The sequence below is a fragment of the Entelurus aequoreus genome, linkage group LG26 (assembly GCF_033978785.1).
Source record: "Entelurus aequoreus isolate RoL-2023_Sb linkage group LG26, RoL_Eaeq_v1.1, whole genome shotgun sequence".
NCBI lineage: Eukaryota > Metazoa > Chordata > Actinopteri > Syngnathiformes > Syngnathidae > Entelurus > Entelurus aequoreus.
In genome coordinates, this window is record NC_084756.1 from 33,426,227 (window position 1) to 33,449,170 (window position 22,944).

The following is a 22,944-nucleotide window of genomic DNA, read 5'->3' on the forward strand; positions in this document are numbered from 1 at the left end:
AGAAGACAACATGGAATGAGAGGACAACATGGAATGAGAGGACAACATGAAATGAGAAAACAACATGGAATGAGAGGACAACATGGAATGAGAGGACAACATGGAATGAGAAGACAACATGGAATGAGAGTACAACATGGAATGAGAGGACAACATGGAATGAGAGGACAACATGGAATGAGAGGACAACATGGAATGAGAAGACAACATGGAATGAGAAGACAACATGGAATGAGAGGACAACATGGAATGAGAAGACAACATGGAATGAGAGGACAACATGGAATGAGAGGACAACATGAAATGAGAAAACAACATGGAATGAGAGGACAACATGGAATGAGAGGACAACATGGAATGAGAAGACAACATGGAATGAGAAGACAACATGGAATGAGAGGACAACATGGAATGAGAAGACAACATGGAATGAGAGGACAACATGGAATGAGAGGACAACATGGAATGAGAAGACAACATGGAATGAGAGGACAACATGGAATGAGAAGACAACATGGAATGAGAGGACAACATGGAATGAGAAGACAACATGGCATGAGAGGACAACATGGAATGAGAGGACAACATGGAATGAGAAGACAACATGGAATGAGAGGACAACATGGAATGAGAAGACAACATGGAATGAGAGTACAACATGGAATGAGAGGACAACATGGAATGAGAGGACAACATGGAATGAGAGGACAACATGGAATGAGAAGACAACATGGAATGAGAAGACAACATGGAATGAGAGGACAACATGGAATGAGAAGACAACATGGAATGAGAGGACAACATGGAATGAGAGGACAACATGAAATGAGAAAACAACATGGAATGAGAGGACAACATGGAATGAGAGGACAACATGGAATGAGAAGACAACATGGAATGAGAAGACAACATGGAATGAGAGGACAACATGGAATGAGAAGACAACATGGAATGAGAGGACAACATGGAATGAGAGGACAACATGGAATGAGAAGACAACATGGAATGAGAGGACAACATGGAATGAGAGGACAACATGGAATGAGAAGACAACATGGAATGAGAGGACAACATGGAATGAGAGGACAACATGAAATGAGAAAACAACATGGAATGAGAGGACAACATGGAATGAGAGGACAACATGGAATGAGAGGACAACATGGAATGAGAGTACAACATGGAATGAGAGGACAACATGGAATGAGAGGACAACATGGAATGAGAAGACAACATGGAATGAGAGGACAACATGGAATGAGAGGACAACATGGAATGAGAGGACAACATGGAATGAGAAGACAACATGGAATGAGAGGACAACATGGAATGAGAAGACAACATGGCATGAGAGGACAACATGGAATGAGAGGACAACATGGAATGAGAAGACAACATGGAATGAGAGGACAACATGGAATGAGAAGACAACATGGAATGAGAGGACAACATGGAATGAGAGGACAACATGGAATGAGAAGACAACATGGAATGAGAAGACAACATGGAATGAGAGGACAACATGGAATGAGAGGACAACATGGAATGAGAGGACAACATGGAATGAGAGGACAACATGGAATGAGAGGACAACATGGAATGAGAGGACAACAGGGCATGAGAAGACAACATGGAATGAGAAGACAACATGGAATGAGAGGACAACAGGGAATGAGAGGACAACATGGAATGAGAGGACAACATGGAATGAGAGGACAACATGGCATGAGAAGACAACATGGAATGAGAAGACAACATGGAATGAGAAGACAACATGGAATGAGAGGACAACATGGAATGAGAGGACAACATGGGTTTAACAACGTGTTGCTCTTATAAAGAAACATCTTAAGAAGAAACATTGCCATCCAGAGAAATATTGCCTACAACGGGGCCCCAAACTACGGTCCGTAGACCAGATCTGCCAACCCAATGTCCTGAGTTTTCTTGTTTTAATTCAAATGTGTCTTGTCCCACCGCTGAGGCAAATCATCATGTTGCTGTAGATGATCTAAATCAGCAGTACATATTGACTTTAGAAAAGAGAAGTGTGGGATGTTTGATATATTTAGTCTGATTGGACTAAATATGTTTAATATACTTAGTCCAATCAGCCAGACAGGAAGAGGAGGGGATAGAAAAAAGAAGAAGAAGAAAAAAAGGAAGACAAAAGTGCAAATTGTTGGGACAAGAGGGTGGCAAGACAAAAAAAAATACATAAAACAACAACAAGAATGAAATGTTATATATATATACATATATACATATATATATACATATATATATATATATATATATATATATATATATATATATGTATGTATGTATGTATGTATGTATGTATATATATATATATATATATATATATATATATATATATATATATATATATATATATATATATATATGTATGTATGTATGTATGTATATATATATATATATATATATATATATGTATGTATATGTATGTATGTATGTATATATATATATATATATATATATATATATATATATATATATATATATATATATATATATATATATATATATATATATATATATATATATATATATATATATATATATATATATATATATATATATACATATATATCCATCCATCCATTTTCTACCGTTTATTCCCTTCGGGGTCGCGGGGGGCAATATATATATAATACATATACAGTGGTGGTCAAAAGTGTAGATACACTTGTAAAGAACATAATGTCATGGCTGTCTTGAGTTTCCAATCATTTCTACAACTCTTATTTTTTTGTGATGTAGTGATTGGAGCACATACTTGTTGGTCACAAAAAACATTCATGAAGTTTGCTTCTTTTATGAATTTATTATGGGTCTACTGAAAATGTGAGCAAATGTGCTGGGTCAAAAGTATACATACAGCAATGTTTATATTAGCTTACATGTCCCTTGGCAAGTTTACCTGCAATAATGCGCTTTTGGTAGCCATCCACAAGCTTCTGGCAAGCTTCTGCTTCCACACACACACACACACACACACACACACACACACACACACACACACGCGCGCACAGACACACACACACACACACACACACACACACACACACACACACACACACACACACACACACATGCACAGACACAGACACACACACACATGGATAGCCTGGCACGCAGCCAAATTCTTTTAACCCAATGTGGCCCCAATGTCAAAAGGTTTGGGGCCCCTGGCCTATACCGTAAGTGTGAATTATGAACATAAAGTTATATCAACAATATATGAATATCAAATGAAAAAGGAGCAAACAGTGTACAGTGTGTGGGAATATTTTTGGCTTAATTATTATTTTCAACTGTGGTTATAAATGATTTCTATTAATGTAGAGCATCTATTTATGAATGTACAGCATATATTTATGAATGTACATCATATATTTATGAATGCACAGCATATATTTATGAATGTACATCATATATTTATTAATGTACAGCATATATTTATGAATGTACAGCATATACTGTATTTATGAATGTACCTCATATATTTATTAATGTACATCATATATTTATTAATAATGTACAGCATATATTTATTAATGTACAGTATATATTTATGAATGTACAGCATATATTTTTTAATGTACAGCATATATTTATGTATGTACAGCATATATGTATTAATGTACAGCATATATTTATGAATGTAGAGCATATATTTATAATGCACTTCATATATTTATGAATGTACATCATATATTTATGAATGTACAGCATATATTTATGAATGTACAGCATATATTTTTTAATGTAGAGCATATATTTATGAATGTAGAGCATATATTTATGAATGCACATCATATATGTATGAATGTACAGCATATATTTATGAATGTACAGCATATATTTCCTAATGTACATCATATATTTATGAATGTACAGCATATATTTATTAATGCACTTCATATATTTATGAATGTACATCATATATTTATGAATGTACAGCATATATTTATTAATGTACAGCATATATTTATGAATGTAGAGGATATATTTATTAATGCGCATCATATATTTATGAATGTACATCACATATTTATTAATGTACAGCATATATCTATGAATGTACAGCATATATTTATGAATGTACATCATATACCTATGAATGTACAGCATATATTTATGAATGTACATCATATGTTTATGAATGTACAGCATATATTTATGAATGTACAGCATATATTTATGAATGTACAGCATATATTTCCTAATGTACATCATATATTTATGAATGTACAGCATATATTTATTAATGCACTTCATATATTTATGAATGTACATCATATATTTATGAATGTACAGCATATATTTATTAATGTACAGCATATATTTATGAATGTAGAGGATATATTTATTAATGCGCATCATATATTTATGAATGTACATCACATATTTATTAATGTACAGCATATATCTATGAATGTACAGCATATATTTATGAATGTACATCACATATTTATTAATGTACATCATATACCTATGAATGTACAGCATATATTTATGAATGTACATCATATGTTTATGAATGTACAGCATATATTTATGAATGTACAGCATATATTTATTAATGTACAGCATATAATTATTAATCCATCCATTCATCCATTTTCTACCGCTTATTCCCTTCGGGGTCGCGGGGGCGCTGGAGCCTATGTACAGCATATATTTATGAATGTAGAGCATATATTTGTTAATGTACATCATATATTTATGAATGCACAGCAGATATTTATGAATGTAAAGCATATATTTGTCAATGTACATCATATATTTATGAATGTAGAGCATATATTTGTTAATGTACAGCATATATTTATGAATGTAGAGCATATATTTATTAATGTACAGCATATATTTATGAATGTACAGCATATATTTCCTAATGTACATCATATATTTATGAATGTACAGCATATATTTATTAATGCACTTCATATATTTATGAATGTACATCATATATTTATGAATGTACAGCATATATTTATTAATGTACAGCATATATTTATGAATGTAGAGCATATATTTATTAATGCGCATCATATATTTATGAATGTACATCACATATTTATTAATGTACAGCATATATCTATGAATGTACAGCATATATTTATGAATGTACATCATATACCTATGAATGTACAGCATATATTTATGAATGTACATCATATGTTTATGAATGTACAGCATATATTTATGAATGTACAGCATATATTTATTAATGTACAGCATATAATTATTAATCCATCCATTCATCCATTTTCTACCGCTTATTCCCTTCGGGGTCGCGGGGGCGCTGGAGCCTATGTACAGCATATATTTATGAATGTAGAGCATATATTTGTTAATGTACATCATATATTTATGAATGCACAGCAGATATTTATGAATGTAAAGCATATATTTGTCAATGTACATCATATATTTATGAATGTAGAGCATATATTTGTTAATGTACAGCATATATTTATGAATGTAGAGCATATATCTGTTAATGTACAGCATATATTTATGAATGTAGAGCATATATTTATTAATGTACAGCATATATTTATGAATGTAGAGCATATATTTGTTAATGTACATCATATATTTATGAATGCACAGCATATATTTATGAATGCACAGCATGTTTATGTATCACTCCCCGTTGCACAATGGAATAAAAAGCAAGTGCAGTGTTGGATGGAATAGAAATACTTACTGCCTTCATCTCCTTTCTGATCGTGCAAAGCTTGCATTGCTGAATCCACAGCAGTCTGCTCACTAATCAATCATGCATACTGGAGTTCCCACACACACCTTGGCAACAAGTTCACTACACTGTTGAGGAGTGATTTGTGGGAACAAGGTCCCACTGGAATCTGGCGTTGTGGACCACAACAAGCTCTCCTCAGATGTGGACTCTGGCTGTTTGTTTTAGAGAGAGTACTTTCAGGGGCTTTTTGAGTAATGTCTCAGTACACTTTTCTTGCCTCCAACCTCCAAACGTCACAGCCAGTTAATTTCCAGGACTTCCCCCACGTGGAGGAACCCGGTCCAGCCCCTCAAGGCATCATATCCTTGAGTAGCAACTAATCCACTGACCCTGGACTCCAACCAGAGGCTGCGAAGTCCAGGGCCCGTTTGGTGCACCTGCACCATCCAATGGGATCTGACATGCATGACCTCAAATCAGGTCAGGGCTATTCAACTGGCAGCCTAGAGGCCAGACCCGGTCTAGAGATGACACCATGATGGCCCCCTAGTTCAGTTCTAAACATTTTTGCATCAAGTTCCTAAAAACAGGAGAGTGCTCCTGTTGGACAGAGAAACTTGGGCCACTTGTGTTGACATTAGAACCCTGCTAGCAAACAGATAACAAACTTTGGGTTTACATAACTGAGGCGTTCTTCAAGGCACCCCTTTAGGTCCTCTCCTTTTTTAGAAGTTACAGGGGTTTCTGATGCAGTCACTACTTACTTGTTCAACTTCTTGAGTTGTACTAGTGGTGTACATCCAAGTTCCATTTTAGGTCTTCCTGTCATGACGCGGAGTTCTACTCGCGTCTCTTTGGCAACTGGAGCTGCCGGCACCTCCGCTGACAGCGCGCTCAGACACGCCCCTGCACGTGCTGTGCGCAACACGCCCACGCAGCAACAAGCCTGCGGACATTTAGTAATCAACACACCTGGACCTGATGAAGGGGAGCGACATAAAGACCAGCGGACCATAGGAACCTTTGCCAGAACGTCGCTAACCTTCCAGTAAGCATCACGTCTGGCATTCCCTTTTTCCCAGTGATGTCCTCGCCCTTGTTTTGCTCTATCTACCGGGGCGGCATGGCGTAGTGGGTAGAGCGGCCTTGCCAGAAACCTGAGGGTTGCAGGTTCGCTCCCCGCCTCTTACCATCCAAAAATCGCTGCCGTTATGTCCTTGGGCAGGACACTTCACCCTTGCCCCCGGTGCCGCTCACACCGGAGAATGAATGATGAATGAATGAGTTGTAAAAATGAATGATGGGTTCTCACTTCTCTGTGAAGCGCTTTGAGTGTCTAGAAAGGCGCTATATAAATCTAATCCATTATTATTATTATTATTATCTCTCCGTGTTTTCCCCTGGTTCATGTCCTTTTGTGTTTTCACAGTGACTCCCCTGTCCTCCGTGATCATGCCTTGTCACTCGACACCCATCCGGATTCCTGACTGCTCTCCCCAATCCACGACCTCCCTGCTCGGACCCAGACCACGCTGCCCTGCTCTTGCCCACGACCTCTTGCCTATCAACGAACTGCCTCTTTGCCTTGCCCCCTTGGATAACAACGAAAGATACAACCAACATTTGCTGACAACAACCATTGGTAACATTTACATTATTAATATTACACATAGTCAACACTCATTTACTTTGAGTAGCATACACACGCCACGTATTCATCAAAGGTTTAAACGTAAACCTTGTAAACCGCAGTCCTGCCCTGGTTGTCGCCTCCTTCCCTTCTCTGATACATAACAGTACGTTCTGGACAACAGCATGTCGGAACCAGGCGACAGCGGCAAGCCCCAGACCCAGATAGCCATATCTTCCGACCTAGCTATCCTTAGCTCCGTCGTTAGAGAACATCAGGTTCGGTTTACTGCCATTGAGGATCATCTAGAGAGAGCCTTCACCAGACTATATTCCAGGCTGGACAACATGTGCCCCGGGGCCAGTCCTGGACCGGTGGTACCTCCGCGTGCTTCTCCAGTCCGTGGACCCGAACACAGCATTTTGGAACGAGAGCCCAGGATCGCCAGCCCTAAACCCTTTGAAGGGGACTTTGAACTTTGTAGAGGGTTTTTGGTACAATGTGACCTCATTTTTCGTCACCAGCCCTCCCGTTATTCCTCCGACAACGCCAAGATAGCATTTATTTTTTCCTTACTTTCCGGCCAGGCTCTCAAGTGGGCTACAGCTGCAGTCGACCATTGGGCTCAACTCCGACTATTCTGCCTTCTGTGCTGAATTTCGGGACGTCTGCACTCCATCTCGCAGGGATCACGCTCCGTGGCAGCCTACACCTTAGAGTTCTGGACTTTGGCGGCAGACAGTGGTTGGGATGAGCAGGCGCTCCAAAGCGCATTCCGTCGCGGTCTTTCTGAGGAAATCAAGGACGGTCTACTGAGGGACAGACCCGCGTCCTGCAGAGACCTCATTGAACTGGCCCTCCAATTTGACATTCGACTTTGTGAACGAGCAGCTGAGCGAGGCCAGAGAGGTGCCTCTAGGAACCAGACTCTGCATATCTTCAAAACAGAAGTGGACCCATACCGGTCAACAACTACTACAATGGCAGCCCCGGAGCCCAATGCAGTTGGGTAGGACACGGTTACCCGTTGAGGAAAGGGAGAGGAGGTACAGACAGCGCCTCTGCCTCTACTGCGGTCTAGCCGGACACGTCCGGTATAATTGTCCTGCGAGACCAAAAGATCAGGCTCACCAGCAGAGGGGATCCCGGTGAGCCATACTTTATTTTCCCATAAAGAAGATAATCCTGACATACTGCTACCTGCTACTTTGGCCTGGGACAAAAGGAGCATTCAAGTGAAAGCATTTGTGGACCCTGGAGCTGATGAGAGTTTGTTGGACTACATGTTCGCCCGACAGATGGGCATTCCCCTGATATCCCTGGACAAGACGCTGCCTGCACAGGCCCTGGATGGACGACCATTGGGCCCCATCAAGTACCGCACGGAGCCCCTTTTCATGACCATTTCCGGTAATCACAGAGAGACCATTAGTTTATGGGTGCTGGAAGCTCCGGTAGCCCCACTGGTACTTGGAAGATCTTGGCTCCGTCACCACAACCCCCATATCTCTTGGTCTTCCGGCAGAATTTTGGCTTGGAGCACACCCTGCATGGCCAACTGTCTTGGGTCAGCATCTCATCCGATCTACCACTCCACTACCACGACTCCTCAGGCCGATCTATCTCTGGTTCCAGCTTGATACCATGACTTAGCTGAGGTCTTCAGCAAGGTACGTGCCCTGGGACTACCCCCTCATAGACCTTATCATTGTGCTATCGAGTTACTCCCTAACGCTACCTTGCCATCTAGCCGCCTATATAACTTATCTCTTCCAGAGAAGGAAGCTATGAGGAACTATATCACCGAGGGCCTTGCCTCGGGCATCATTACACCATCCACTGGCGGCGGGATTCTTTTTCGTGGCCAAGAAGGACGGATCCCTTCGTCCCTGCATTGACTACCGTCACCTTAACAACATCACCATTAAGAATAAGTACCCTCTTCCATTACTCAACTCATCTTTTGAACCATTGGCACCTGCAACCATATTTACCAAACTGGACCTCCGTAACGCCTATCACCTGGTCCGGATCAAAGAAGGAGACGAGTGGAAGACGGCCTTCAACACTCATATGGGGCACTATGAGTAGTGATGCCTTTTGGACACACCAACGCACCTGCTGTTTTCCAAACGCTCGTCGACGACATCCTCCGGGACATGCTGGATCAATTGGTGGTGGTATACCTGGATGATATTCTAATTTTGTCCCGTAACCTCTCTGATTACCAGAAACATGTCCGACTTGTCCTGCAACGTTTATTGGAAAATTGTCTATTTGTGAAGGCTGAAAAGTGCTGCTTCCATTCTTCTTCGGTGGAGTTCCTGGGATTCGTGGTCGAAAGGGGTCACATAAAGCCTGACCCGAAGAAGGTGGAGGCCGTGGTAAAGTGGCCGCAACCTACTTCTAGGACTGAACTTCGTAGGTTCCTTGGTTGCGCCGGCTTCTACCGTCGGTTCATTCAAGACTTTAGTAGAGTTGCTGCTCCACTCCATTCTCTTACATCCACTAATGTACCTTTTGCTTGGACTCTTTTGGCGAGGAAGGCCTTTGAGGAGTTAAAAGAGCGTTTTGTTTCTGCACCCATACTAGTCCATCCCGGCCTAGACACTGCCTTTTTGGTGGAGGTTGACACCTCAGACTCGGGGATTGAGGCTATTCTATCTCAACGATCCAAGAATGACAATTTGGTTCACCCTGTTGCCTTCTTCTCCAGGCGCCTGACCCCCGCCGAACAGAACTATGATGCTGGGAACAGAGAGTTATTGGCGGTCCATGAGGCCCTGGGGGAATGGAGACACTGGTTGGAAGGAGCTAGACACCAATTTCAGATTCTTACTGACCACAGCAACCTTCTACACATTTGTGCTGCCAAAAGAATCAACAATTGCCAGGCAAGGTGGCAGCAGTTTTTTTCTCGCTTTGATTATGTGCTCTCTTTCAGACCCGGATCCAAGAACACAAAGGCTGACGCACTGTCCCGGTTATTCCTGAAGGAGCCCACCAGTCCGGCAGTGGCGGAACCCATCCTTCCTTCCACTCGCATCGTTGGGATGGTTACTTGGAAAATGGAGGACCTGGTTAAGTCCGCACTGCGTTCCAATCCAGGACCGGGAGGTGGACCTCCCAACAAACTGTTTGTCCATCGGGAGCTACGACCCAGGGTCCTGGATTGGGGACACTCCAGCTTGTTCTCATGCCATCCTGGGTTTCAACGATCATTATCACTACTACGAAGACGTTTTTGGTGGCCATCCATGGCCAAGGACACTCGTGAGTTTATTGCTGCTTGTTCAACTTGTGCCCGTAGTAAGATGTCACACAGGCCTCCTGCTGGTCTTCTTCACCCTCTCACCATTCCTGCCCGTCCTTGGTCGCACATCGCCCTGGATTTTGTCACAGGATTTCCAGCCTCCAAAGGTAACACCACTATCCTTACTATTGTTGACTGTTTCTCCAAGGCAGCCCACTTTATTCCACTGCGAAAGTTACCTTCTGCCTCAGAGACTTCTGACCTCCTTACACTTCACGTCGTCAAACAATATGGGATTCCGGTGGATATCGTTTCTGACCGAGGCCCTCAGTTTACGTCGCAAATGTGGAGAGCCGCTCGTGCAGCTTTGGAAAGAGCATCCGAGAAAATGTGTCGCAACGCCAACCGTCATCGCATTCCAGCCCCGTCTTATAAACCAGGACAACAAGTGATGCTTCTCACTAAGGACCTCAGTCTCCAGGTACCATCAAGAAAATTGGCTCCACGTTATGTTGGTCCGTTCTCCATCATTTCTATCATAAACCCTGTATCTGTTAAATTGGCTCTCCCACCCTCGGTCAAACGGCATCCTGTTGTCCATGTTTCCCAGATTAAACCGGTAGCGGAGAGCGCTCTGTCCCCTCCTGTCCCTGCCCCCCCACCCTCTAGGTTCTTGCCTAATGGAGATCAGGTTTGGACAGTCAAGGAGATCCTCAGGGTCCGTCGAAAGGGTAGGGGGCTCGTTTATCTGGTTGACTGGGAGGGATATAGACTTGAAGACAGATCATGGGTGCCAGCCTCCTACCTTGCCGATCCCTAACTTTTAGAGGATTTCTACCGTGCCAATCCTGATGCTCCTCGGCGCTCGTCGGGGGCCTCGCATAACGGGGGGGGGGGGGGGGGGGGGTACTGTCACGACGCGGAGTTCTACTCGCGTCTCCTTGGCAGCTGGAGCTGCCAGCACCTCCGCTGACAGCGCGCTCAGACACGCCCCTGCACGTGCTGTGCGCAACACGCCCACGCAGCAACAAGCCTGCGGACATTTAGTAATCAACACACCTGGTTTTGATGAAGGGGAGCGGCATAAAGACCAGTGGACCAGAGGAACCTTTGCCAGAACGTCGCTAACCTTCCAGTAAGCATCAGGTCTGGCATTCCTTTTTTCCCAGTGATTTCCTCGCCCTTGTTTTGCTCTATCTCTCCGTGTTTTTCCCTGGTTCATGTCCTTTTGTCTTTTCACAGTGACTCCCCTGTCCTCCGTGATCGTGCCTTGTCACTCGACACCCATCCGGATTCCTGACTGCTCTCCCCAATCCACGACCTCCCTGCTCGGACCCAGACCACGCTGCCCTGCTCTTGCCCACGACCTCTTGCCTATCAACGAACTGCCTCTTTGCCTTGCCCCCTTGGAAAACGACGAAAAATACAACCAACATTTGCTGACAACAACCCTTGGTAACATTTACATTATTAATATTACACATAGTCAACACTCATTCACTTTGAGTAGCATACACACGCCACGTATTCATCAAAGGTTTAAAAATAAACCTTGTAAACCGCAGTCCTGCCCTGGTTGTCGCCTCCTTCCCTTCTCTGATACATAACACTTCCCTTTGTCATCATTTGTGTTATTCAATCGCCAGTTTATACTCACACTTCTGCAGAGGATTCTTACAAACACCAGAGTGTTCCTTTAAGTCCGACAAAATAAATCGACCAAATAAAAATATTCTGTAGAGGACGCTGGATCTTTGAAGTACACAAACTGAGACTAATAGTGAAGGGAGAAGTCAGGCCCCTCAGTTCTTAGCTTTCTGGAAAAGTGGCCCCCAAAACAATTGAGTTGCACATCCATGCCCTCAACCTTCCATTGTTTGTCTTCTTCATCGTATGGGCAGCTGTTTTCCGGCACCCGGACCTGAGGCCGAGGGTCTATGCCTTTTACCACCCCAGGCCCGGGGGGCCCTCCCGTTCATATGTCAGGACACACAGAAGTGAGCCAGGTCACCGAGCAGTCATCCAGGTCCGCCAGGCCACGCAAACCATTAGGAGCACGATAAATCGGGCAACGCAGGATCACGTGGTCGGCAGTCTGCTCCTCCGCGCCACACTCACACGTCGCGTTGGGTGCTAAGCCCCACTGGAACATGTTTGAGCGAAAGCGACCGACACCAGTTCGGAGGCGGTTAAGCCTCACCCAGGCCACTCGTGGTAGTGAGAGGCCTGGTATTGAGCCGGTGTCAGGTATGAAGTCACGGAGTCTGGAGGAGATGGTATGCTCCAGGTCCGTGCTCCATTTGTGATTCGCCCAGTGAGCCGCCCTGATGTTGTTGTCACTGCATTGCTGCAGGAGCTTCAGGGCGGCTGGTACCAGTGGGTCTCTGGAGGGGAGGCGGGGCGTTGGCTCTGAGGAGAGTGTGAGCCTTTCATGGAGCAGGTGGTTCTCATCCATGTTTGCCCGGCCCGCCAGAGTTGCTACAGCACCTTGGCGACGAAGCTCAGCGGGTTGGATGCCTGCTAAGATGGGCAGTAGCTCCACAGGGGTGGGGCGCAGGCATCCAGTGATAACACGCAGGGCTTCGTTGATCGGGACATCAAGTTGTTTAGAGTGAGCACTGCGCGCCCAGACAGGTGCGCAGTACTCAGCAGTTGAGTAGACCAGGGCAAGTGCTGCTGTTCGCAGAGTTCTTGCCCCGGCACCCCAACCGGACCCGACCAACCGTCTCAGCAGTGAGACGCGGGTGTTGAGTTTCTTGCGTGTTGCCAAGAGGTGTTTACGGAAAGTGAGCGACCTGTCCAGGGTGACCCCAAGGTATTTAGGGTCAGGACGAGGGTCTTCAGGTGTAGGACGAGGCCGGCATAGGGTAAGGGAAGCCCCATCCGGCTTCCGCACCTCGAACCTGATCTCACGATCCGCTTCCCAATTGTATAGGTGGAAAGCTTGTGTCACCGTCTTGGATTCGCTGAGCTTCAATCTCCAGTTATGGAGGTAAGCCACTAAAGTCTCCATGTCCTGGCTTAGAGTTCCCTCCAAGGCCTGCCAGTCCCTGTCGGAGTGCAGCAGCGCGAGATCGTCTGCGTATGCGAACCTCCGTGAGACTGTGGCAGGCAGGTCGTATGTATAGATGTTATACAGGAGGGGAGCCAGGACAGATCCCTGGGGGACGCCATTTTTCAGGCGCCGCAACCTGCTTTTATCTCCGTTACTGGTGGTGAGAGTAAAGCTGCGGTTCCAGACAAGCTCCATGATCATTTTGACCATGTGCCTGTCTGGAAGCAGGCGGAGAAGTTTGCAGGTGAGGCCGCGGTGCCAGACTGTGTCATAGGCAGCAGTCAGGTCTATGAAGACGGCACCGGCCTTCTTTTTCGCCTCAAAGCAGTCCTCGATGTCCTGGGTAAGGAGGGCGACCTGATCCACCGTGGACTTCCCACGTCGAAAACCCGCCTGCTCCCGGGGGAGGTGGGGGTCTATGATGGGCTCGACACGGGCGTGAATCAGGCGCTCGAGGACTTTAAAGGGGACGCAGAGCAACGAGATTGGTCTGTAGCTCGTTACGTCATCCTTTGGCTTGTTCGGCTTGGGGATAGCGACAACAGTGGCCCTTCTCCAAATCCTGGGGATCCGGAGTTGGCGCAGGCAAGAAGACAGGAAAACTCTCAGCCAGGACTTCATTGCAGGGGCAGCGTGGAGCACGAGTTCTGGGCAGATGTTGTCAGGCCCAGCAGACTTGCCTGGTTTGGTATACTGGAGGGCAGCTGTGAACTCCTCCGATGAAAACTCACCGGAGATGTTACACTCGCTAGATGTTGTTGTCCTCCAGAGGTCTGCAGTTTCCTGGCGCACCGCCCGGGAAAAATCTCGATTTATCCCAGTATATGCCCCGTTTTTCACAACCTGTGCTGCAATAGCATTTGCGGTAACGGGGCATGTTCGGGGTGCGCGCTCAGACCTACCAGTCAAGTTGTTGTGATTAATGTACAAGAAAAGTTAATGTACACAATATATTTATCCCAGGTGTATTTTATCCACTTTACACATGTAATATACCTCTGAAAACCGGCGTCCTCTGCAGTGGACATTGGTTTGTTGTCCGTTTCTTTGGTCCGAGTTACAATAATTAGCGCTGGTATGCAAATCCCAAACATCTACTGAAGAGGACTCTGGTTTCCTGTAACTTGGCAATTGTGGGGAAGGAGCCCACAGACGTAGCAACACTAGCTAGCAACACAACATTACACGTACATATGAATAACAACACTAGAATGCCAGGTTCAGCAACCAATCGATACAACATCCATTTTTACCGTTTTTGACCAGATTGCAAATGACCAGATGTGGGATAAACACTGGGTTTGAGTGGGACCCTCAGGATATCCCCCCATGGAGGTGACAAACATCAGGATATCCCCCCATGGAGGTGAATAACTTGACAATCTGCTCTTGATAGCACAGCTGTGCTCGGCATGAGCTCCATCCACAATCAGTAGCTCATAACCCACTGCAACTAACAACTTTATTATTTCCCCAGCTGTCTCACATAGGAAAACAAAACATATTGTGTACCGGTGCTTTGAAAAACATTTCACATGAATAAAAAGGAACGAAGAATGTGTCTTACTTAAAAAGTAAATAAATAAAACATACACAGCCAAAAAGTCACATTCCGAGTGTTGATGGGCTCCTATTGCTCCTTTAAAGACGAAATATTTGTCTTTGTTCCTTCTACTTTGTTGGTGCTTCTCCAAGTTCTCAGTGGGGAGAATGCCTCACAGCTAGCCGCCCCGCATCTACCAATCCAGACATTGGATTTCTGACAAGATGGTTCACTCCATGCCCAATGGGGAGTGACTGTGATGGAACAAGCTTGTTTACGGCAAAGAGGAGACGTAACAGGACTGATGTTGACGTGTAAATGTGCACCCACCTCAGGGCTAACGTTGCTACATTTCTACAGGCTGTGGATACTTTGTTCACAACAGAGGTGGTCCTTCAGGCTTTGCCAACATTTGAGTGCAACAATGTCAAAATACATTTAATGCTTCATATTCATATTTATGTTAGTGAAGAAATGTATTCATTTGTCTAGGCCAGGGGTCGGCAACCCAAAATGTTGAAAGAGCCATAATGGACCAAAAATACAAAAGCAAATCTGTCAGGAGCCGCAAAAAATTAAAAGCCATATTACATGTATCATGAGATATAAATTTAATTAAGATGACTTAAAGGAAGCTAAATGAGCTCAAATATAGCTACAAATGAGGCATAATGATGCAATATGTACATATCGCTAGCCTAAATAGCATGTTAGCATCGATTAGCTTGCAGTCATGCAGTGACCAAATATGTCTGATTAGCACTCCACACAAGTCAATAACATCAACAAAACTCACTTTTGTGCATTCATGCACAACGTTAAAAGTTTGGTGGACAAAATGAGACAGAAAAATAAGTGGCATAAAACACGTCCTAGAAAGTCGGAGAAAGGCCTAGATGTAAACAAACTATACGGTGAGTTCAAGGACCGCCAAAATTAGTAGGACAAAACGGCGCTCGCCAAATACTTGAATCAGTGAAGCATGTTTAATATAAACAGTGTGATTTATAACAATTAGGGAGGTTTGTGTCATGTTTGTCCTCCTACAGAAACCATACTAAAACAAAAAATAGATTTTTTTCCCCTCATCTTTTTCCATTCTTCATACATTTTTGAAAAATCTCCAGAGAGCCACTAGGGCGGCGCTAAAGAGCCGCATGCGGCTCTAGAGCCACGGGTTGCCGACCCCCGGTCTAGGCCATCATTTAGCCACCTACTGCTGTCAAAACATGTTCCAGGGACTCCTTGGCCACGTCAGGTGGTCACACCGTTAAATGAGACCAAGGAGGATGTCACATACAACTCTCCTGGGTTGTAATAATGAATTGAGTAGTCACACAAACATCAAAGTCTTTGTAACATTTGCAATATGCTGGCATTTAAAATATTGCAAGATGACATCTGGAAAAGCCAGTTGTAGTGACTATATATTTTTAATTTACATCCATTTTCTTGCTCACCTTCTTGCTGATTCCTTTTTCATTTCAAGGTGTGCACACGGCACCGCTGGCCATGGCTCCAAACACCAGAGAGAAGACGCTCCATGGATATTTTCAATAGGATTTGGTATTCGGGCGTGGTCTGGGTGTGCCATGTGGGTACCTGAGGCCCCTTCAGGTCACCTTATCTGTAGCGGACCTAGGATTGATTGACCAAGCTACACTATATTGCCAAAAGTATGGTGTCCAGCCATCCAAATGATGAGAATCAGGTGTCCTAATCACTTGGCCCGGGCACAGCGGCTGCATCTAAGCCATACATCACCAAGTTAAATGCAAAGCATGGGATGCAGTGGTGTAAAGCACGTCACCACTGGACTCTAGAGCAGTGGAGACACCTTCTCTGGACTGATGAATCACACTTTTCCATCTGGCAATCTGATGGACCAGTCTGGGTTTGGAGGTTGCCAGGAGAACGCTACATTTCGGACTGCATTGTGCAGAGTGTGAAATTTGGTGGAGGAGGAATTATGGTGCGGGGTTGTTTTTCATGAGTTGGGCTTTAGTGAAAGGAACTTTGAATGCTCCAGGATACCAAAACATTTTGGACAATTCCATGCGCCCAACCTTGTGGGAACAGTTTGGAGCGGGCCCCTTCCTCTTCCAACATGACTGTGCACCAGTGCACAAAGCAAGGTCCATAAAGACATGGATGACAGAGTCTGGTGTGGATGAACTTGACTGGCCTGCACAGAGTCCTGACCTGAACCCCATATAAAACCTTTGGGATGAATTAGAACGGAGACTGAGATCCAGGCCTTCTCCACCAACATCAGTGTGTGACCTCAACAATACACTTTTGGAAGAATGGTGGAAGATTCCTATAAACACACTCAGCAACCTTGTGGACAGCCTTCCCAGAAGAGTTGAAGCTGTAACAGCTGCAAAAGGTGGACCCACATCATTTGAACCCTATGGGTTAGGAATGGGATGGCACTTCAACTTCATATGTGAGTCAAGGCAGGTGGCCAAATACTTTTGGCAATATAGTGTACAAGATTTAGTTTTAAAGGTGTAGTGAAGCCTATTATTCTCAACGCTATCCTTTGAAAAGTGGTGGCCTCTACCCAGATTAGGGACGCGTATTAAGTAGGGATGGGCGATACCACACTTTTAGGATTCGATACGATACCGATACTTTTTCTTGCATTTTCATCGATACCGATACCGATACCGATACCAATAATTTCTTATTGGCAATTTTTTGTCAGTCAAAAATATTATTACTATTGTTATTATTCAAGACAAATCACAAGACAAATACAGACCATTTATACCACATTTATTATGGTCAATATATAATAAAAGTAAAATTAAAATAAATAACATAAATATGAAAAATAAATTAAATATTATATATAATAATAACTATATATTATATATAATAATAATTAAATATTAGGGCTTTCCAATTAACAGTCAAATCCGAATTGCAAGAAGCTGCAGTTATTTTTCAAAGTTTGTGATATAATTAGCAATTAATGAAATATGAAATAGGCTAATGTTTTCGAAATGTAAGAAATCATGTTACAGATTAAAACCAAAATCACATTCAATCATATATTCAAGATTTTCTTGGAAAAAAATAAAACTGTAATGCAAAGATGAAGAATCTCCAAATTGTATCTCTTTCTTATCTTGTTTTAAATACTCAAGCAATTTTCAACTAACAGTAAATTCCCCTGTGTGGAAATTATTTGAATTTAGGATAATCATTTAAACAAAAATATTCAGTAAACATTACTAAAAAAGTCAACAATTGGACAACACTGGATATGCCTGGCTGCATCGCTGTCGGCTGGCTGTGTGTGTGTGTGTGTTGCACGTTGACCACGCTCATTGGCTGTCTCCTGTCACGTGACTGGGCCAGCTCTATACTCTGCCAGGTACAGGGGTGTCCCAGCACATAGGAAGTTAAGTAAGTCATCAAAAACATCTGAAAGTGATCCTTGCACCCCCCACACGCCGTTTTTTGGTTTATATCGATACTTTTTTCAGAAAAGTGATGCCAAATGAGTAGCGTGTGAGTATCGATATATCGATACCACAGGATCGATACGCACATCCCTAGTATTAAGGTTATGACATGGTTAGTCATGTTTACGTCAGAGGTGACCTTTAAATGAAGCCCAATCAAAGATCAATACAACTGTTCAATAGTCATTGCATTTTTGCACTTGCAGCTAAAATAAGCGGGTAAAAAAACACCACAAATAAAACAGACAAAACGTAATTTTTTTAGGTTTCTTTCAGAGGAGACTTGATAACAAGCATAAAGATTTTCAATTTAGAGCGCAGATTGCAGACATCTTCCCGTTAGCTAGCAGTCGGGAGATCTCATTTGCAATATTAAAAACTCTTCTCCCTGCGATCAATACATTGTCACTCCCACAATAGCAAGTGTGAGCACTCTTCTGCAAACTCTTCTCTATGTGATCAATACATTGTCTCTTCTGCCTGTGATCATACATTGTCTTTTCTCCCTGCGATCAATACATTGTCACTCCCACAGCAGCAAGTGTGAACACTTTTCAGCAAACTCTGCCATGCAGCAGACAGGAAGCAGGTCAGACTCGGTTGTCCTTGCTGTGATGACCTCTCTGACTTTTGAACGCCCCCTTGGTCAAAGTTCATTTGCCACTGGTGGGAATGGCGTGGAGGTAATATTCACATGTGTGTGCAGCAGTGACGTGCGGTGAGGTTCATGGCTGGTGAGGCACTGACTTCATCACAGTCAGATTTACAAACATATGAACCCTAAAGAGTATCTTATTCACCATTTGATTGGCAGCAGTTAACGGGTTGTGTTTAAAAGCTCATACCAGCATTCTTCCCTGCTTGGCACTCAGCATCAAGGGTTGGAATTGGGGGTTAAATCACCAAAAATGATTCCCGGGCGCGGCGCAGCTGCTGCTCACTGCTCCCCTCACCTCCCAGGGGGTGAACAAGGGGACGGGTCAAATGCAGAGGACAAATTTCATTACACCTAGTGTGTGTGTGACAATCATTGTTACTTTAACTTAACTTTAACTTTACACATACAAACTGTAGCACACAAAAAAACACATTCAATAAAAAAAACGTTATTATGGTCTTACCTTTACTTATAAATGAAGTTCATGCGCCGCTGTTGTGCTAGATTAATGCACCCACGCCGTAGAATGCACCCCCTGACGGGAGTGTTATATCAACTAAAGCCCACACTTAAACTTTCCACATGCAAGATTGAATCTATTTAAAAAAGTTATTTAATAAGAAGCCAAAAAGTGCAAAAACAATAATGTTCGTGTTGGAGGAGTTGGGAATGACTGAAATATGAAATCCGTGCTGCAGTCTGCAGGTGTACCTAATGTTGTGGCCCAGCAATCATTCACAATTCCTCCAACACATGTGTGTGCAGACAATATTCACATGTGTGTGCAGACAATATTCACATGTGTGTGCAGACAATATTCACATGTGTGTGCAGACAATATTCACATGTGTGTGCAGAAAATATTCACATGTGTGTGCAGACAATATTCACGTGTGTGTGCAGACAATATTCACATGTGTGTGTAGACAATATTCACGTGTGTGTGCAGACAATATTCACATGTGTGTGCAGACAATATTCACATGTGTGTGCAGACAATATTCACGTGTGTGTGCAGACAATATTCACATGTGTGTGCAGACAATATTCACATGTGTGTGTAGACAATATTCACATGTGTGTGCAGACAATATTCACGTGTGTGTGCAGACAATATTCACGTATGTGTGCAGACAATATTCACATGTGTGTGCAGACAATATTCACATGTGTGTGCAGACAATATTCACATATGTGTGCAGACAATATTCACATGTGTGTGCAGACAATATTCACATGTGTGTGCAGACAATATTCACATGTGTGTGCAGACAATATTCACATGTGTGTGCAGACAATATTCACATGTGTGTGCAGACAATATTCACATGTGTGTGCAGACAATATTCACATGTGTGTGCAGACAATATTCACATGTGTGTGCAGACAATATTCACATGTGTGTGCAGACAATATTCACATGTGCACAGACAATATTCACATGTGTGTGCAGACAATATTCACATTTGCACAGACAATATTCACATGTGTGTGCAGACAATATTCACGTGTGTGTGCAGACAATATTCACATGTGTGTGCAGACAATATTCACATGTGTGTGCAGACAATATTCACATGTGTGTGCAGACAATATTCACGTGTGTGTGCAGACAATATTCACATGTGTGTGCAGACAATATTCACATGTGTGTGCAGACAATATTCACATGTGTGTGCAGACAATATTCACGTGTGTGTGTGTGCAGACAATATTCACATGTGTGTGCAGACAATATTCACATGTGGGTGCAGACAATATTCACATGTGTGTGCAGACAATATTCACGTGTGTGTGTGCAGACAATATTCACATGTGTGTGCAGACAATATTCACATGTGTGTGCAGACAATATTCACATGTGTGTGCAGACAATATTCACGTGTGTGTGCAGACAATATTCACATGTGTGTGCAAACAATATTCACATGTGTGTGCAGACAATATTCACATGTGTGTGCAGACAATATTCACGTGTGTGTGCAGACAATATTCACATGTGTGTGCAGACAATATTCACATGTGTGTGCAGACAATATTCACATGTGTGTGCAGACAATATTCACATGTGCACAGACAATATTCACATGTGTGTGCAGACAATATTCACATGTGCACAGACAATATTCACATGTGTGTGCAGACAATATTCACACATTTGTGCAGACAATATTCACATGTGTGTGCAGACAATATTCACGTGTGTGTGCAGACAATATTCACATGTGTGTGCAGACAATATTCACATGTGTGTGCAGACAATATTCACGTGTGTGTGCAGACAATATTCACATGTGTGTGCAGACAATATTCACACATTTGTGCAGACAATATTCACATGTGTGTGCAGACAATATTCACGTGTGTGTGCAGACAATATTCACATGTGTGTGCAGACAATATTCACATGTGTGTGCAGACAATATTCACATGTGTGTGCAGACAATATTCACGTGTGTGTGCAGACAATATTCACATGTGTGTGCAGACAATATTCACATGTGTGTGCAGACAATATTCACATGTGTGTGCAGACAATATTCACGTGTGTGTGTGCAGACAATATTCACATGTGTGTGTGCAGACAATATTCACATGTGTGTGCAGACAATATTCACATGTGTGTGCAGACAATATTCACACATTTGTGCAGACAATATTCACATGTGTGTGCAGACAATATTCACATGTGTGTGCAGACAATATTCACATGTGTGTGCAGACAATATTCACATGTGGGTGCAGACAATATTCACATGTGTGTGCAGACAATATTCACGTGTGTGTGTGCAGACAATATTCACATGTGTGTGCAGACAATATTCACATGTGGGTGCAGACAATAGGCAATCACCAAGCAGAGATCAACACTATAATCAGCCGCTTGGAAGATCAAAACAAATCAAGAATCTTGGAGAAAGTGAAATACAAAGTACCAAAATTGTCCCTTTATAACCGCAGGAACCTTTCAGGAAACTTTCAGGAAACTTTCAGGAAACTTTCAGGAAACTTTCAGGAACTGTCAATCAATCAATCAATCAATCAATCAATCAATCAATCAATCAATCAATCAATCAATCAATCAATTAATCAATCAACCAACCAACCAATTAATCAATCAACCAATCAATCAAAGTTGACTTCTATAGCCCTTAATTACCAATGTCTCAAAGGGCTGCACAAAATCACAACCACATCCTCAGATCCCACATCAGGGCAAGAAAAAACTCAACCCAATAAAAACAACCAGAAACCTTGGAAGGGACCGCAAAATATTGATGTATTCTAGATATTAAAACATGGGAGCTCCACTATTTTCTCCATAAAATCCAATAAAAAACATTCAAAAAGTGCCAACAATACTACATTGGTGACTTGAATATTAAAAAGTATTAGTAATATTGTTGTTATATATATTAACACGTATTAGTCATATTTTTATTATAAATATTAACAAATATTAGTCAAATTGTTATTATAAATATTAACAAGTATTAGTCATATTGTTAATATAAATATTAACACGTATTAGACATATTGTTATTATAAATATTAACAAGTATTAGTCATATTGTTATTATAAATATTAACA

At 42.7% G+C, this 22,944-nt stretch overlaps 1 protein-coding gene across 2 annotated transcripts in view; it reads right to left on the reverse strand.

The window, feature by feature from the left end:
* The window catches only part of tafa3a (TAFA chemokine like family member 3a), a 112,787-nt gene that overhangs the window by 19,810 nt on the left and 70,033 nt on the right, over nucleotides 1–22,944 (reverse strand). Inside the window, exon 1 of one of the 2 annotated variants that reach the window (XM_062038232.1) lies at nucleotides 5,744–5,842. The exons of the other annotated variant lie outside the window; for it this stretch is intronic. Coding sequence (XP_061894216.1) covers nucleotides 5,744–5,780 — 37 coding nt within the window. The 5' untranslated portion in view covers nucleotides 5,781–5,842. Of the gene's footprint in view, nucleotides 1–5,743; nucleotides 5,843–22,944 lie in introns of those variants that run through there. 2 annotated transcript variants of the gene reach the window in all.